The 12,687-nt window shown below is 50.5% G+C and overlaps 5 protein-coding genes across 5 annotated transcripts; 3 read left to right on the forward strand and 2 right to left on the reverse strand.

Annotated features, from left to right (window-relative positions):
* Positions 1 to 792: 792 nt before the first annotated feature.
* On the reverse strand, positions 793 to 1,224 carry AUEXF2481DRAFT_24937 (uncharacterized protein; the record flags this gene model as incomplete). The annotated part of the gene is made up of 1 exon (XM_013493693.1): positions 793 to 1,224. One exon carries the CDS (start codon positions 1,222 to 1,224, stop codon positions 793 to 795), a length of 432 nt encoding a protein of 143 aa, XP_013349147.1.
* A 1,293-nt stretch (positions 1,225 to 2,517) lies between these two features.
* Positions 2,518 to 3,269, forward strand: AUEXF2481DRAFT_149332 (uncharacterized protein). The gene has a single exon (XM_013493694.1). It carries the CDS (start codon positions 2,710 to 2,712, stop codon positions 3,199 to 3,201), a length of 492 nt encoding a protein of 163 aa, XP_013349148.1. The 5' UTR covers positions 2,518 to 2,709; the 3' UTR covers positions 3,202 to 3,269.
* A 1,609-nt stretch (positions 3,270 to 4,878) lies between these two features.
* Positions 4,879 to 6,416, reverse strand: AUEXF2481DRAFT_34863 (uncharacterized protein). Its single transcript, XM_013493695.1, has one exon. The coding sequence runs from the start codon at positions 6,096 to 6,098 to the stop codon at positions 5,244 to 5,246; it is 855 nt and encodes a 284-aa protein (XP_013349149.1). The 5' UTR covers positions 6,099 to 6,416; the 3' UTR covers positions 4,879 to 5,243.
* A 182-nt stretch (positions 6,417 to 6,598) lies between these two features.
* On the forward strand, positions 6,599 to 8,111 carry AUEXF2481DRAFT_548 (uncharacterized protein; the record flags this gene model as incomplete). Its single annotated transcript, XM_013493598.1, has 4 exons — positions 6,599 to 6,629; positions 6,686 to 6,706; positions 6,766 to 7,587; positions 7,639 to 8,111. The coding sequence occupies 4 exons, from the start codon at positions 6,599 to 6,601 to the stop codon at positions 8,109 to 8,111; spliced, it is 1,347 nt and encodes a 448-aa protein (XP_013349052.1).
* Positions 8,112 to 10,945: 2,834 nt separating this feature from the next.
* AUEXF2481DRAFT_549 (uncharacterized protein) lies at positions 10,946 to 12,070 on the forward strand (the record flags this gene model as incomplete). Its single annotated transcript, XM_013493599.1, has 1 exon — positions 10,946 to 12,070. One exon carries the CDS (start codon positions 10,946 to 10,948, stop codon positions 12,068 to 12,070), a length of 1,125 nt encoding a protein of 374 aa, XP_013349053.1.
* Positions 12,071 to 12,687: the final 617 nt, after the last annotated feature.

Consider the following 12,687-nt stretch of genomic DNA (forward strand, 5'->3'; position numbering starts at 1 on the left):
CGTCCGCGAACGCCACGTTCAAATTTCCCGTAACCAGACACCAAAACATTCAACTCGACCACACCAGATATATTGTCTTTACAGCCTCTCGTTTGCTGCTTGTTCATCCATGTAGAGTGTTACGCTCGCTCTTGTACGAGGAGGTGATCGATCGAAACACAATGGCCAGTTCTCCTGCACCCAGCCCCTCATGAAACAACGGCGACCAACGTCCAAACAGGAGGAGCCTGTGCACCTCGCGCTCTCCTCTGAGTCCTCTCTCACTGTCATGTTCCTGGAGTTGCGGTGGCAATCTCGCCTTTGGCCTGTTTTACTTCTGTCACATATTGGGCGTAGTTCGTCATAGTCGCCGCCTGTGCCTCTCGTATCATCATCTCAATACAATGACGACTGTCGCTAAGAATACGGTATGGAGGTCTAGGCTGCCGCCCCCAGGTAACTCAATCGGCGCTCTAGTAAACATGACCATTCATTCGACACTGGGGAATCGACATCAAAATCCAAAAATTGAAAAAGACATCAGATGTTTGCGGGAATCTTCTATTGTGCCCTTTGCGAGGTCTTGCCCTTGTAGGACCTAAACTATTGTTGTACAAGAAAACTTGGGGAATCTCTGGAAAAATCCCATACCGGTATCCTGGTATCCTGGCATCATCGTTCGTGAGCCAACCAACGCCATACTAAAATCAAGTCCCATCATAAAACGCTCCGGAACCATTTCTCGTCCAGTCATAAACCCATAACGCACTGATCATGCATGCCTTGAATTTGCTTGAAGCGAAAACACTCGCATTACATGTCAAGGTCGTCAAAGTCTCTCATCATGCAAGCCATCTGTGCACGCTTTGCAGCCTCGGCAAGTAGGCTGAAATCTTGGAGGAAAGGTGATGTGTCGTTGAGACCGCTAGGTCTTTGCTCTTCGCTGAAGCTACCGCGGTGTTGTTGTTGTTGAGAGAACTGAGGCATTTGCTGGTAGTAGTTGTTCTCTTGGTTCATCGAAGGCGGTAATGAGAACTGAGATTGGCTTGAAGGCGACGACACAGGCGCGGCAGAGACCAAGGTAGGTGATTGACGAGAGCTCATGTTGGTCTGATCAGGGCTAGTGTTGATAGAAGCCAGAGATGAAAGGCTGGCTGAACTTGTAAAGTTGGATTGGTTGTATGATGCTTGAGGGTAGGCAGGTCTTTGCTGGGCATAGAAGTGTTGACTTGATTGAGAGTCCATTGTTTCGAGGGGAGATGCAAGACGACTGATAAGTTGGAGAAGGTTTGTGGAGGAATGTGGAGAAGAGAGCCAGGGGGAGGGCTGGACTTTATGAGCAGCAAAGAGTCGGCGATGACGACTGAAGAGAGGGTGTGTGGGATCGAAACGAGTCAAGTGAGGGTCGGCTGTCAGGGACCACTCTGTTCTCGGCCGACTTGGGAATAACGAGTCGTGTGTGTGCGAGGAAAATAAGCCGAGGGAAGATCTAGCGCTCAGAGGGCTGATGCAAAGGCCGGCTAAAGGCGAAGTGATTGGCAGAGGGCGGATGGAAGGACGGGCGAAATCCGCGTGATATGCGCACGCGAATCGTTGTCAGATCGGCGAGTGCGTGGGGAATCTGGGGATTGACGGGTGTAAAAGCAAAAAGGCTGATGTGCTAAGCCTCCCGATGGTGTGCTGATTGTGGTAGATGGCGGTGGTTACGGAGACAGCTGCTTGAATGGAGGAAAAAAGGACAGAGGGAAGCAGAGGGAAGAAATACCTACAGGACTCGTCAGATCTTGCTCGGCCCTGCAAACCATGGTGGATCGCCTCATCCCCCACATACAACCTCCAGCGATGACATGAACCCGCAGCAACCCGCACTCTTACTGCCGGCCCGACAATTGGCCCTGCCATGAGGCGATGGCCTCGCGCTATCTACAGAAACGGATTTCTGCCGAGGGGGAGAAATTGCGTCCGACCGAGAAAGGCCGGGGAAGGCGCGCGCTTGGTGCTCTTCCGACTCGGGGTAATTGCTCGGCATTGCGTAGCAAGCCAGTTCCAGCCGCAGAGAAGACCGAGTGGTCGGCGCTTCTCCAAACTCTTCAACTCCAAACACAACAGTCTGTGACAGACGCCGTCATGCATGTGAGTTGATCCTGGCGGCGAAGACATGGACAAACAAGAAACATGACTAGACGATCGGCCTGCCCATCAGTAAGGGGTGTCAGGCCCAGCTCTGTCACGAAGCAGAAGCATAAACCTAACCACAAGCCAGGCCGACTCGTGGACAACGGCCTAGAATCTAGTTTGACAGAAGTTTTGCCAGTCGCCAGTAAAAGGCTTTGGCGATCGCATTGATCAAAGACTCAAGGCTGCCATTGATTTCTTCGCCCACATCTTATCCACTTCATCCTGGTCACAACAAAGGCAGCTAGCTATTCCGGGCATATGGCCGTTTAGTTTCTGTAGTTTGCTCAAGCAAGACTCGCATAATAAGGGCTTCTCTCGGCGGTCAATACGCAGTTTCTCGATGCGGAGTACGAGCAGACGTTACAAGTCGAGAGTATTGTCAGTTGATCGTCCAAGACACACACACACACACACCACATGTCTGTACGATGTATGGCAAACCATATCATACTTATTGCACACACACTCTGCTCTCCTTGCCGCACATCGACAAGACCTGTTGGTTGATTACGACCATACACTTCAACAAGACGACGTTGTTCTCCAGTCTATATGCTTAATTGGACACGAGCATGCTCCTTCAGGCCGTATCTCAGAGATTGGTCTCCGACAGGCGAGGAGGAGGATTCGAATATGCTTCGTCTCCACTCGGCTAGTGGACAAGGGCAAGATCCCGACTGTGGGGTGACTGGGGGAAATTCACATCCCGTTTCTTTCTCGTGCAAAACTCCGTCAGAGAATTTTTGTATTCACCCTATCTCGAAGATCCATGCCCTCCGAGAGATGTGCGAGAGAAAGACACAGCCGATATCACAGCTGCCTATTGCCGCAGAATCACATGCTGCGCTCGGCAACAAACAAACCACCAAGTGTCCAAATCACAACAAAAACGAAAATGCCACGGTCGTTGGACAGCATTTCCTTTCGGCGTGCTCGGTCAAATATTCGTGCATAGTAAGAAAAGTCTTTACATCCCAACGATCAAATATCCCCAACCCCTTTTGCAAAGGAACAAACGCCTCCGTCATCTCGATACAAAGATAGATCCTTCGATGCCTCTTCGATGCAGCAAAACAGAGTTTACATGCACCTGGAGTAGATGTTGCAGCGGCATCTCACGGCTACGAGAGTACATTGTCGTCATTGGTATCTGGTTACGCAGGCCAAGGCAGGCGGCTTCCTATTTCGCATGGCCGCTTTGCTCTAAACTTCGCCCCGGGTTTGTAGATTGACGGATCGCGGATGGCAAGGTGCGATGAGATGTGGAGTGTGCTCCGAGAGTATGAACAGAAGTAAACAACAGGATCGAGACAGCAGGAAATTTGTCGGCCCGAGACTTTTTTTGATGCTCTGGCATACTAGTCACCACGAGCTCTCTACAATTAGTTGGGAGAGGACTGCAACCTCAGAGCCATTGAACTGCTCTGGAATCTCCCGAGGCTCCGAGCAGGCCACAATCGTCGCTGTGCTTCTCGTCGACTGCTTCAATCTGTAGACGAACTGTTCCTCCACATCCCGTATATCATGCTCGAGATAAGTTGATCGCGCGAGACGCCACGTTATGCCTACGACCATAGTTATATACCATATCATCACCACCTCCACTGTATCTCCTCCCAACCGACGAAACTCCTACCCTCTCGTGGTTCCCTTCTCACATCTCCGCCACCACATACGGCCACCGCGGTTACCGACACTTACACTCGGACCGACAACACCCCCCTCTTTCCACTGCCGAGAACGAGCGTCTCCAGCCCGACCTCCGAAACCTTTTCGTCTTGTCCCAAAAGCCGTTGTCTGCACAAATCACAGCTCTTGGCCAAACAATCATGTGAAAAGAACAGGTGAAAAAGCTCCGTCCACAACGGCAGAGAATTGCCACGGGAAAGTCACACGAGCGGCGAAAATGTGGAGAAGAGAGATCACGGTGGGATGTGGAGGAGAATGAGAAGGTTTTTTTTTTCGCGCTCGGGACGAGGTGCGAGGGCGGTTTCTAGAAGCTGGACATGACTCTGCGGCGAATGGACTTTGCTGGGCTAGGCACGTAGGTCGGACATCAGCTGCTTGGAGCAGGGAGCGAGGGGGTTACAAGTGTAGTGCGCGATGCGAGGGCGTGAGGTGTCGGGGGACTGTGGTCCGAGGGTGATGGTAGGTCGGTCGGCAGACCATACTCCGTTCCATATGTGTCTTAGCTGAATTTCTCTAACGGAAGATGGAATTGTGAAAGACACCCCCTTCTGAGTGGAAGGTCGTTTGCCATCGGGAAACGTCTCCTCACGAAATCCACCTCCTTTAAAGAAGCAGCAAGGACACAGGCAGGTATACAAGCTTCTACCAACTTTATCTCATGATACTCCTCCTGCAGAGACCATGACAGAGTCGATCTCCGTATGTCGGCTTTCTATAGATCTCAAAACAGCTATAGCTATAGTCATACATTCAACTCCTTAACCTGTCACTAGACGTAACGAATCCATGAGATGGTATAGTCAACAAAGCTGGAAACATCCTCGAAATTAAGATCATTTCTTCTATACCACCTCCCCCAGTGCAGGATACTATGATGACCACTCTCTTCTTGACAGGTCCAAGCAGGGAACCACGAGCTGTAAAAAGGCATAGTTCTATCTCGTATTGATGGACCTAGCGCAGAGAGTCAATGCCACGAAGTATCTCAATGATAGTGCTGCAAGGTAAAAAAAAAAGTAACGTGTCTCAATACAGCTTCAAACATGACGGGTTTTCGCATACAGGGAGGCTATATACTGTCCATCGTAGCAAGACTATAGACTACAAATGACAGTCCTTTCAACCATGAGATCGGAGTCTTGTTTCTGGTCTCCACTCGCATTCCTTCGAGAGCGATGACTTGCTAAAAGGACTTTAAGTAGTGTCCACCACCCTCTTGCTTCTCTCTTCCTCTCCCTCTGACATACACTTCATCCCTCGCCCCCAAAGAAGTTCAACGCTTGTTTCCACACTACCATGTCAGGCGGAGTTATGCTTCAACCACAGGAACCATCAATATAGTTTTTCGGAACAACCGGCGATCGAGTAGAAGTCTTGATCTTGGCAAGCATCTCCTACTATTCTGCAGGAGTGGTTGCATGTTCGTCCAGATCAGATTTGGCAGTGGGTGGAGAATCTTTCTTGTCAGTGGGCGGAGGATCCTTGTTGGGGGGATGCCTTCTGAGTTTATCGAGGAGGTCTGATGGAATTGGGATCGGAGACTTTGGACATGCACACTCGGACTTCTCGGGATGAGTGAAGCAGTCATCGGAGCAGTAGCCTGGTCGTGGGATCATGTCGTATTGAATTGCGGCGTCGAGACAGACGGCCCATCTTTCGACCACCGTAGCGTTCTGTATTATCTCATGGTTGTCGACTGGTGGATCAGCGGCGGCTTGACCGGTGCGAGAGTGAAGCTGTTGCGACGGAAGCGGGTCCATGTGATCAGCTACCTGAATGTTGTGCTGGCAACCGACAGTATCTGATACCTTATAGTCTGGACCTAGATCTGTGGGATCTGGGGTCCACGGACCATTGTGCTCCGCTCGAACGCTGAACTCAACATCGACTTTGCAAGAGCCAGGATGATCACGACAGAACTGTGAGTCGCAGTATGGGTGGTTGGGGTGCTTCTTGCACCAAGATCTGTTATGGTGCGGAGGAGGATCCTCTTCTTCCGGGTCTTGGTTTTCCGGATCCTGTATCTCTGGATCTTGCTTTGCCAAATCGACCTGAGCATGGAAATTGCTGAGATCCAGTATCTTTGTGTCGTCACGAACAGTTGATGCGCTCGTTTGATCGGCCGAGACGGCATACTCTCTATTTTCGTTTGGGAGATCCTGGATAGCCGCAGGTGAGGTAAGAGGTATTGCGGTCACGGAGTTGCCAAACAAGGCCACTAGAGCTACCGCGAGCAGAAATTTTGAGAGCATGGTAGGATTCAGGAGGAGCGCTCTATATTCCGAGAGAAGAAGAGAAGGAAGCAGATGCCGAAACAACTACTTATACTGCACCAAGAGCATACAGGTAGTTTCGAGACGAAAGTGCGACTAATTGAGCAAATTGAAACCTACTGTTCTACTGTGTCGTGCGATTGAGATGGTTTTGATAGGCTTAATGGATATGAGGTCCCATGAGCCTGTATAGCGAAGTGCAGATGCTGGCGACATTGCAAAACGAAGCACCGTTCGACTACTATCATGGCTCAGGTGCGCCGCAGTGTCAATGTGCAAGAAGAGAAATTAGTCGAGATTGAAGGCGAGGTGAGGTGGTGAGCTGAGGCCGAGGGGATTGGCCATGAACAGTTGCCCCGCTTGGAGCTTCCGCTTCCTGCAGGTGGTCAGCTGTGACGCGACGAAGCATCACCCCTTTATTTTTTTGAGCCCTTAGGCAGTTGTCTCCTTTGTCGCATTACCATCAGAAGACTCCCAAGATGCAAGTCCCATTGATTCGCCTGCAGTGCGGTAAGAGGGTGCCTAGGCAGACGGACATGAAGCTCGACTGACATGACGATTTGCAGGCTGCAACAGCTACGAGTGGGGTACGTCACTCTTGCAACAATCATGCCGAAAGATGCAGAATACTGATGGACGTGTGTAGGAAAGGTCGGCAAGGACTCTGCTGCCGCTCGTTTCGCCTCTGCCACTCCATCCGACTTTAGCATCGAGGAGGAGAAGCCCTACGCCGAACTATGGATGGGCACCCACCCCAGCAACCCCTCCAAGGACCTGCAAACCCAGCGCACCCTGCTCGACCTCGTCCAAGACAATGAAGCCTTGATGTCGAGCGAGATTTCGGAAAAGTACCAGAAGAAGCTGCCCTTCCTGTTCAAGGTGCTCTCTGTCAACAAGGCCTTGTCCATCCAGGCCCACCCCAACAAGAAGCTCGCTGCCAAGTTGCACGAGAAGGACTCCAAGAACTACCCGGATGACAACCACAAGCCCGAGATGGCTCTCGCCATTACTCCCTTCGATGGTCTCTGCGGCTTCCGTCCCCTCGCCGAGATTTCGCACTTCCTCGACAACGTCCCCAGCTTCAAGAGTCTGGTGGGAGAGGACGAGGCAAAGAAGTTCCAGGAGACTGTCAAGGGTCAGGAGACATCGGACGACGAGTCCAAGGCTTCGGAGAACAAGAAGGCCCTGCAAGCTGCCTTCCGCGGCTTGATGAAGAGCAAGCCCGAAGACATTGAGAAACACGCAAAAGATCTGATCCAACAAGCAAAGGACGAGGGTGACAAGTTTGCCGGAAACGGTGGCCCTTCAAACAGCGGCAAGGAACTCTCCGACTTGATGCTCAGACTCCAAGGCCAGTTCCCCGACGACATTGGTCTGTTTGTCACCTTCTTCCTCAACTACGTCAAGCTCGAGGTTGGCGAGGCCATGTTCCTCAAGGCCGACGACATCCACGCCTATCTCTCTGGAGGTGAGACTCTGTCATTTATGATGATATCAAACATCTGCTAACATCATCCAGACATCATCGAATGCATGGCCTCTTCTGACAACGTCGTCCGCGCCGGCTTCACCCCCAAGTTCAAGGACGTCGACACCCTTACCGACATGCTCACCTATTCCTACGCTCCCATCAGCGAGCAAAAGATGTCGCCTACCGACTACCACTTCGTCAAACTCAACACCACTGCGTACAGCTCCAGCTCGACCGCCACTCTCTACGACCCCCCGATCGAGGAGTTCAGCGTCGTCAAGACCGACCTCAACCAGTCTGGTGCCAAAGCCACTTTCGAGTCCATCGACGGCCCAAGCATCATCATCTGCACAAAGGGCTCTGGCAAGATCAGCGTCGGCCCCAGAGAGGAGGAGTTGAAGGAGGGATACGTCTTCTTTGTTGGTGCGACTGCCGAATGCGTCCTTGAGAGCTCTGGAGACGAGCCGCTGGTCACTTTCAAGGCCTTTTGCGAGTTGAACGGCAAGGAGAGCAAGATCTGAGTTTTGAACGTCGCATCATGAATATATGAGATGAGCATGCTAGCTATACATTTCTCCTAATTAACCTTACATTCCCAGCATTTCTGTCCGTCCATTCGCGTGTCTTGCTTGATTGACAGCAAGGAGCATGGCGTGTACGATGCTGTCAAATGACCTCTGACAGGCTAGTAGCTTCTGCTCATCGGATTACAATATCTCGTGCAGCGGAGTCGTTACCACGCACTTCCTGACGCAATTACTTTCACAAGTACAAATCTCCACAAGAGTATACTTTTAAAAGCAATGATTTACATACAAGTAACAAGCATGCGCATACCTCGAATCTGAACCAGAATAAGCCTAGGGCTGGCACCGGTTAATATATACAACCTCCCTGGTCGAAAAGCATCAAGTTCACACTCCTCCACCATGTCACAGCAAAATGGAGTCCACTGCGTAGGGTTCCGGCAAACGTCGACTGGCCATCTAGCGGGAGCTGTGCAAATGAGTGCCCAGACACCATAGCAAAGCACCTAGGTCAATAACTCTGTCATGTCTCCCACAAAAGGACGAAAGCCACGATGACCTTGCCGTACTGCGACAACCCCAGCCGCCTGTCTCGAGATCGCCAGAGAGCACAAAGATTCACTGACCTGGTGCTCCTCTCTATACTTGCTGTCACAGTCACACGTCAACATCTTCTTATTCAGAGTACCTTTACGACTCATTCTGATCTGTTTCCTGTAGATGCTGATTGGAAAAAACAGCTGATGATCAACACAAGTCGCCAACAACTGCTGTATGTGGTGTATACTAGCAGAGGATATGAAGCTTGACCAATGGCCCGTAGATGCCGTGTAAGTTGTTGTAAGCTATAATGGCGTGGTAGTAGTGCTAGATCAATGGATCAATCAGACCATTTATGATCCGTATAGATGTAAGCTTGATCTCCAAGGTCGAGTTCTTTGGCAAAGTGTCGTTACTTACCCGACACTGAAGATCATGCCACAAGTACTTCTGAAAGATGGATGATACTGTTACTTGTAAGCAGCTTTGGACCTATTCTTCAATAAGGCAGCTTTATGGTGGTGAAGCACTTGAGCTTGACGTGGTATACTTGTGCGTCTGTGACTGAGTATAACGGACAGAGAGGCAGGTCAGCAATTCCAGCACATCAAGTGTCTCCAAGGAGCATAGTCTCGAGGCGAGAGCCCGGTCAGACTACCAAATCTGGAGACACTGGCTAGGGTTAGTTCATATTCAAAGAGTCACTGACCTGATGACTTTATCCCCTTGTGTGCGGGAAGCACTATGCTTGGAGCTTGTATTTCTGACCCCAGGATGGGGAACATGCCGCGTTGTGTCTCGTTGGCGACATGGCAACGCTTCATGGTTTGTAGGCTATGTAGATCGTTGTGAAGGTTGAGCTCGCCTATACGCGAGATTTCAAGGACACCAATCTAAGATGAGCCTAATATCCGAGGTTGAGTCCATGGGCAGCGCACCTTTCTCTGCCTTGCACTTCGAAGCAGTAAGAGACTCTCTAGCACGAGGGAGTATGATAATGCTCAGGGCGGCCCTCGACTGGCGAGATCTGCTTGCGTCACAATAGTGAGAGACCCAGCAGAGATGATATGTTTGCAGGCCAGATGTTGTCGTCAAACGGGGACGTAAATGACATCGTGACTATCGATACACTTGTTGAGTCGGCCAGCCAGTCCGCTTAGATCACCGTGACGATAGGGTATGACGAACGGTATGTCGAGCACGATCGCCGTATGTTCATCAGTGTATAGTTGACGATGTCGACGGAGTCGTACTTCTTGTTCCTGCCAGCCGAGATGGTAGACCCCAAGGCTACTGTAACGACATGATGCTCGCGAAGGACGACGACAGCGGCGAAAAGGAGGCGGCTGGTCTGATACATCGTGTTAGCTATAGCCACTTTTGATTCGAGTACCTTTGAACATCTACTGACCTTCAACATATGCTTGTCAAGAAGTAGAGCGCACATGATCAATGATAGAAAGACACAGTTACAACTTGGTGAAAGACGTCGCACAAGGAAAATCTTACGTTGTGAGTCACGCTCCTGGGCTGGTGATCTTTCGATTTTTGCAGAAACTTACGCATATCTGCGGCTAGAACCGACATCTCACCACTCAAAACCATCGGATTGGACTGACTACTTGCTCGGGGATGGAATTAGGATGAAGTCTGGGATCTGATCAGCATTCTGACATGTAGTATGTGAAATGCACAATCATTGATGCTCAAGGCTGTACATGAATGTCTGTTGCTGGCTGGTCGTAGTCGTCCAGCCAAATTCCCTATGCTTTATAAAGCGGTCTATGCACAGCAGATTCTTGTGACCGTTCAAACAATGTAACAGATAGTTACTAGTAAGTTTGGATCGTAGCACAATTCGAGTCTGTTGAAAGACTGTTGAGTGTGTCCGGGCGTCGAGCACACAACTACGAAACGTGAGGCTTCGCCACAAGTGATATCATTACATCAGTATCGCTTCTGCATTTGGAGGCAGCGAAGAGTGAGGAACTACCAGTCAATCCACCGGACTTGCCTGTGTTTGGTCTTCTTTTGAGTGTAATGAATATATTGGCTGTCATCGACAAGTTCTTGTTCTATATATACTTCGTGACGATGGAGTGTTCTCCGCAGCCGTGCTTGCAGAGTCACAAGGAGATGATTTGAGATCTTGCTCGAAGCAACTTTGAACCAGTTTTTGGGTCATACTGCAGGCACCAGCTGTACATAAGGTAGCAAATACTCGCTCCTTACGTCTTTGGTCTTCAAACACTACTTTACCTACATCTTTCAAGACAAGGACTCCCAATATGCCAGTCATCCGAATCACCGCTGTGAAGATCTATCTACTCATCACCGCAACGATCAGTGCAGTTTGCTGTAAGATCTCTTACGATCTAGCTCTAACGACACTATTGGCCTTCTTGACACCTTTAGCTCTTTCCACGGTGTTAGCTTTCGATTTCGGGAGCCCGGTGAACGAAGCCCGCCACCGTCTTAGAAGCCGCAGGAGGATTGGCAGAAGTCCTGCGTCCACTCCGACAGCTGCCCATACAACACCGCACCTGCCGAGTACCGAACGACGATCGAGTGATGGTGAAATCACAGCCACGCCGCGCAGTACCACGACGACCGCCGATCGATCACCAGTTTTCATCCCACACCATCCCGATCCCACCATACAGGAGCGTTGCTGCGTCAGCAAGGAAACACACGAGTTTCAATGCTCAAGTCTCGACATGAACAGCCTACCTTCAGCGTTCAAGACCATGCTAGAGACTGTCCAACACATCTTGAGTTACGCATATATCGAAGATGCACTACAGAGCCTGGGAAACTTGGCTGATTTGGGTTCGTTGGTCGATGAAGGTAGACCGAAACCTCCGCGGCTCATGGCAATAGGTCTCGACTGGCATCCATCTTGCGTTCGCCCGTTCCTCAGAACCTTGCTTCAATTTGCTGGGTTGGATACCCGTGTCATATGTATCAAAGTGTCTGAACAGCAGGAGGATTCCGCTACAAGAGATGGAGAAGTCGACATCTTGCTCTGCTTGAAGGGTAGCCACTGGCGACCCAACGCAACACGCTGCACCACTTCTGACATAATCCCTATATGCCCACTTGTGGTCAGAGACGGTTCTCAGGATGACTTGATTGGTCGTCTCAGGGGATGGCTCACGGAGCATTTCGAGTGCCTCGAGGAAAACAGAATCGCCCAAGACAGCTGCAAGTGGCCAATTCCTTACTTCGTAGTGGATGGTAACTTGTGGAGTTTCGGGTTTGCAATCAGACATGGCAGCAGCATCGAACTGTACAATCAAATGGTTGGTAGCATGGGGTGGAACAATGGCGTCCAAAAGCTAGTTGTCGTCCTCCGCCATGTCATCCAGTCTACAGATACGCGTTACCGAGAGTGGTACTACGAACGCCCCTAACGAACAATCACACACAAGGTCAAAAAAGGTATTCGCTTTGGACTGAACCCGAGTGGAAGGATGACCGGGGACAACTCGGATGTCCGAGTAGGTGCGATGAGATAGATGCGTGCAGATGGCCGGGGCGGAATGATAGGTTCCCTCCTCCTTGGCATCTCACAGACGAAATACCAGTCATATAGTTAACGATCGTGTTCAAATTCCAGAAAAGCCACACGTGTAGAACGCACTAGACTGCTGTTGGAGAGAACCAGAATACTTCAACATTTGAGGGGTTGCCGAACCAGTAGGTATGTGGCTGGTGAGACTTTAGACACGCAGCAGCTCGTGGTCCAGGACATGGTCGTCCCGGGACCAGAGGAATGGCCGCCAGATGGCGCCAGGATATACTTGCGAGCGTCAAATCCGAGTCTTTGTCTTGGCTTTTGGTCGAATCCATATCGATTGGTGATGCTCACTTGTAGGATATGAATCATGTGGCCCGGGGACAACATCGATCGTGTGTCTTAGGCGCACAACCAAGAGCAATGTGTATTTATCCGTCAGATAAAAGCAAAGAGGTTGGAACGAACCGTAGACCTGACTTCCAGAGGCATAACATATATTCGAAGGCGGCC

This window comes from Aureobasidium subglaciale (assembly GCF_000721755.1).
Source record: "Aureobasidium subglaciale EXF-2481 unplaced genomic scaffold scaffold_0, whole genome shotgun sequence".
Classification (NCBI taxonomy): domain Eukaryota; kingdom Fungi; phylum Ascomycota; class Dothideomycetes; order Dothideales; family Saccotheciaceae; genus Aureobasidium; species Aureobasidium subglaciale.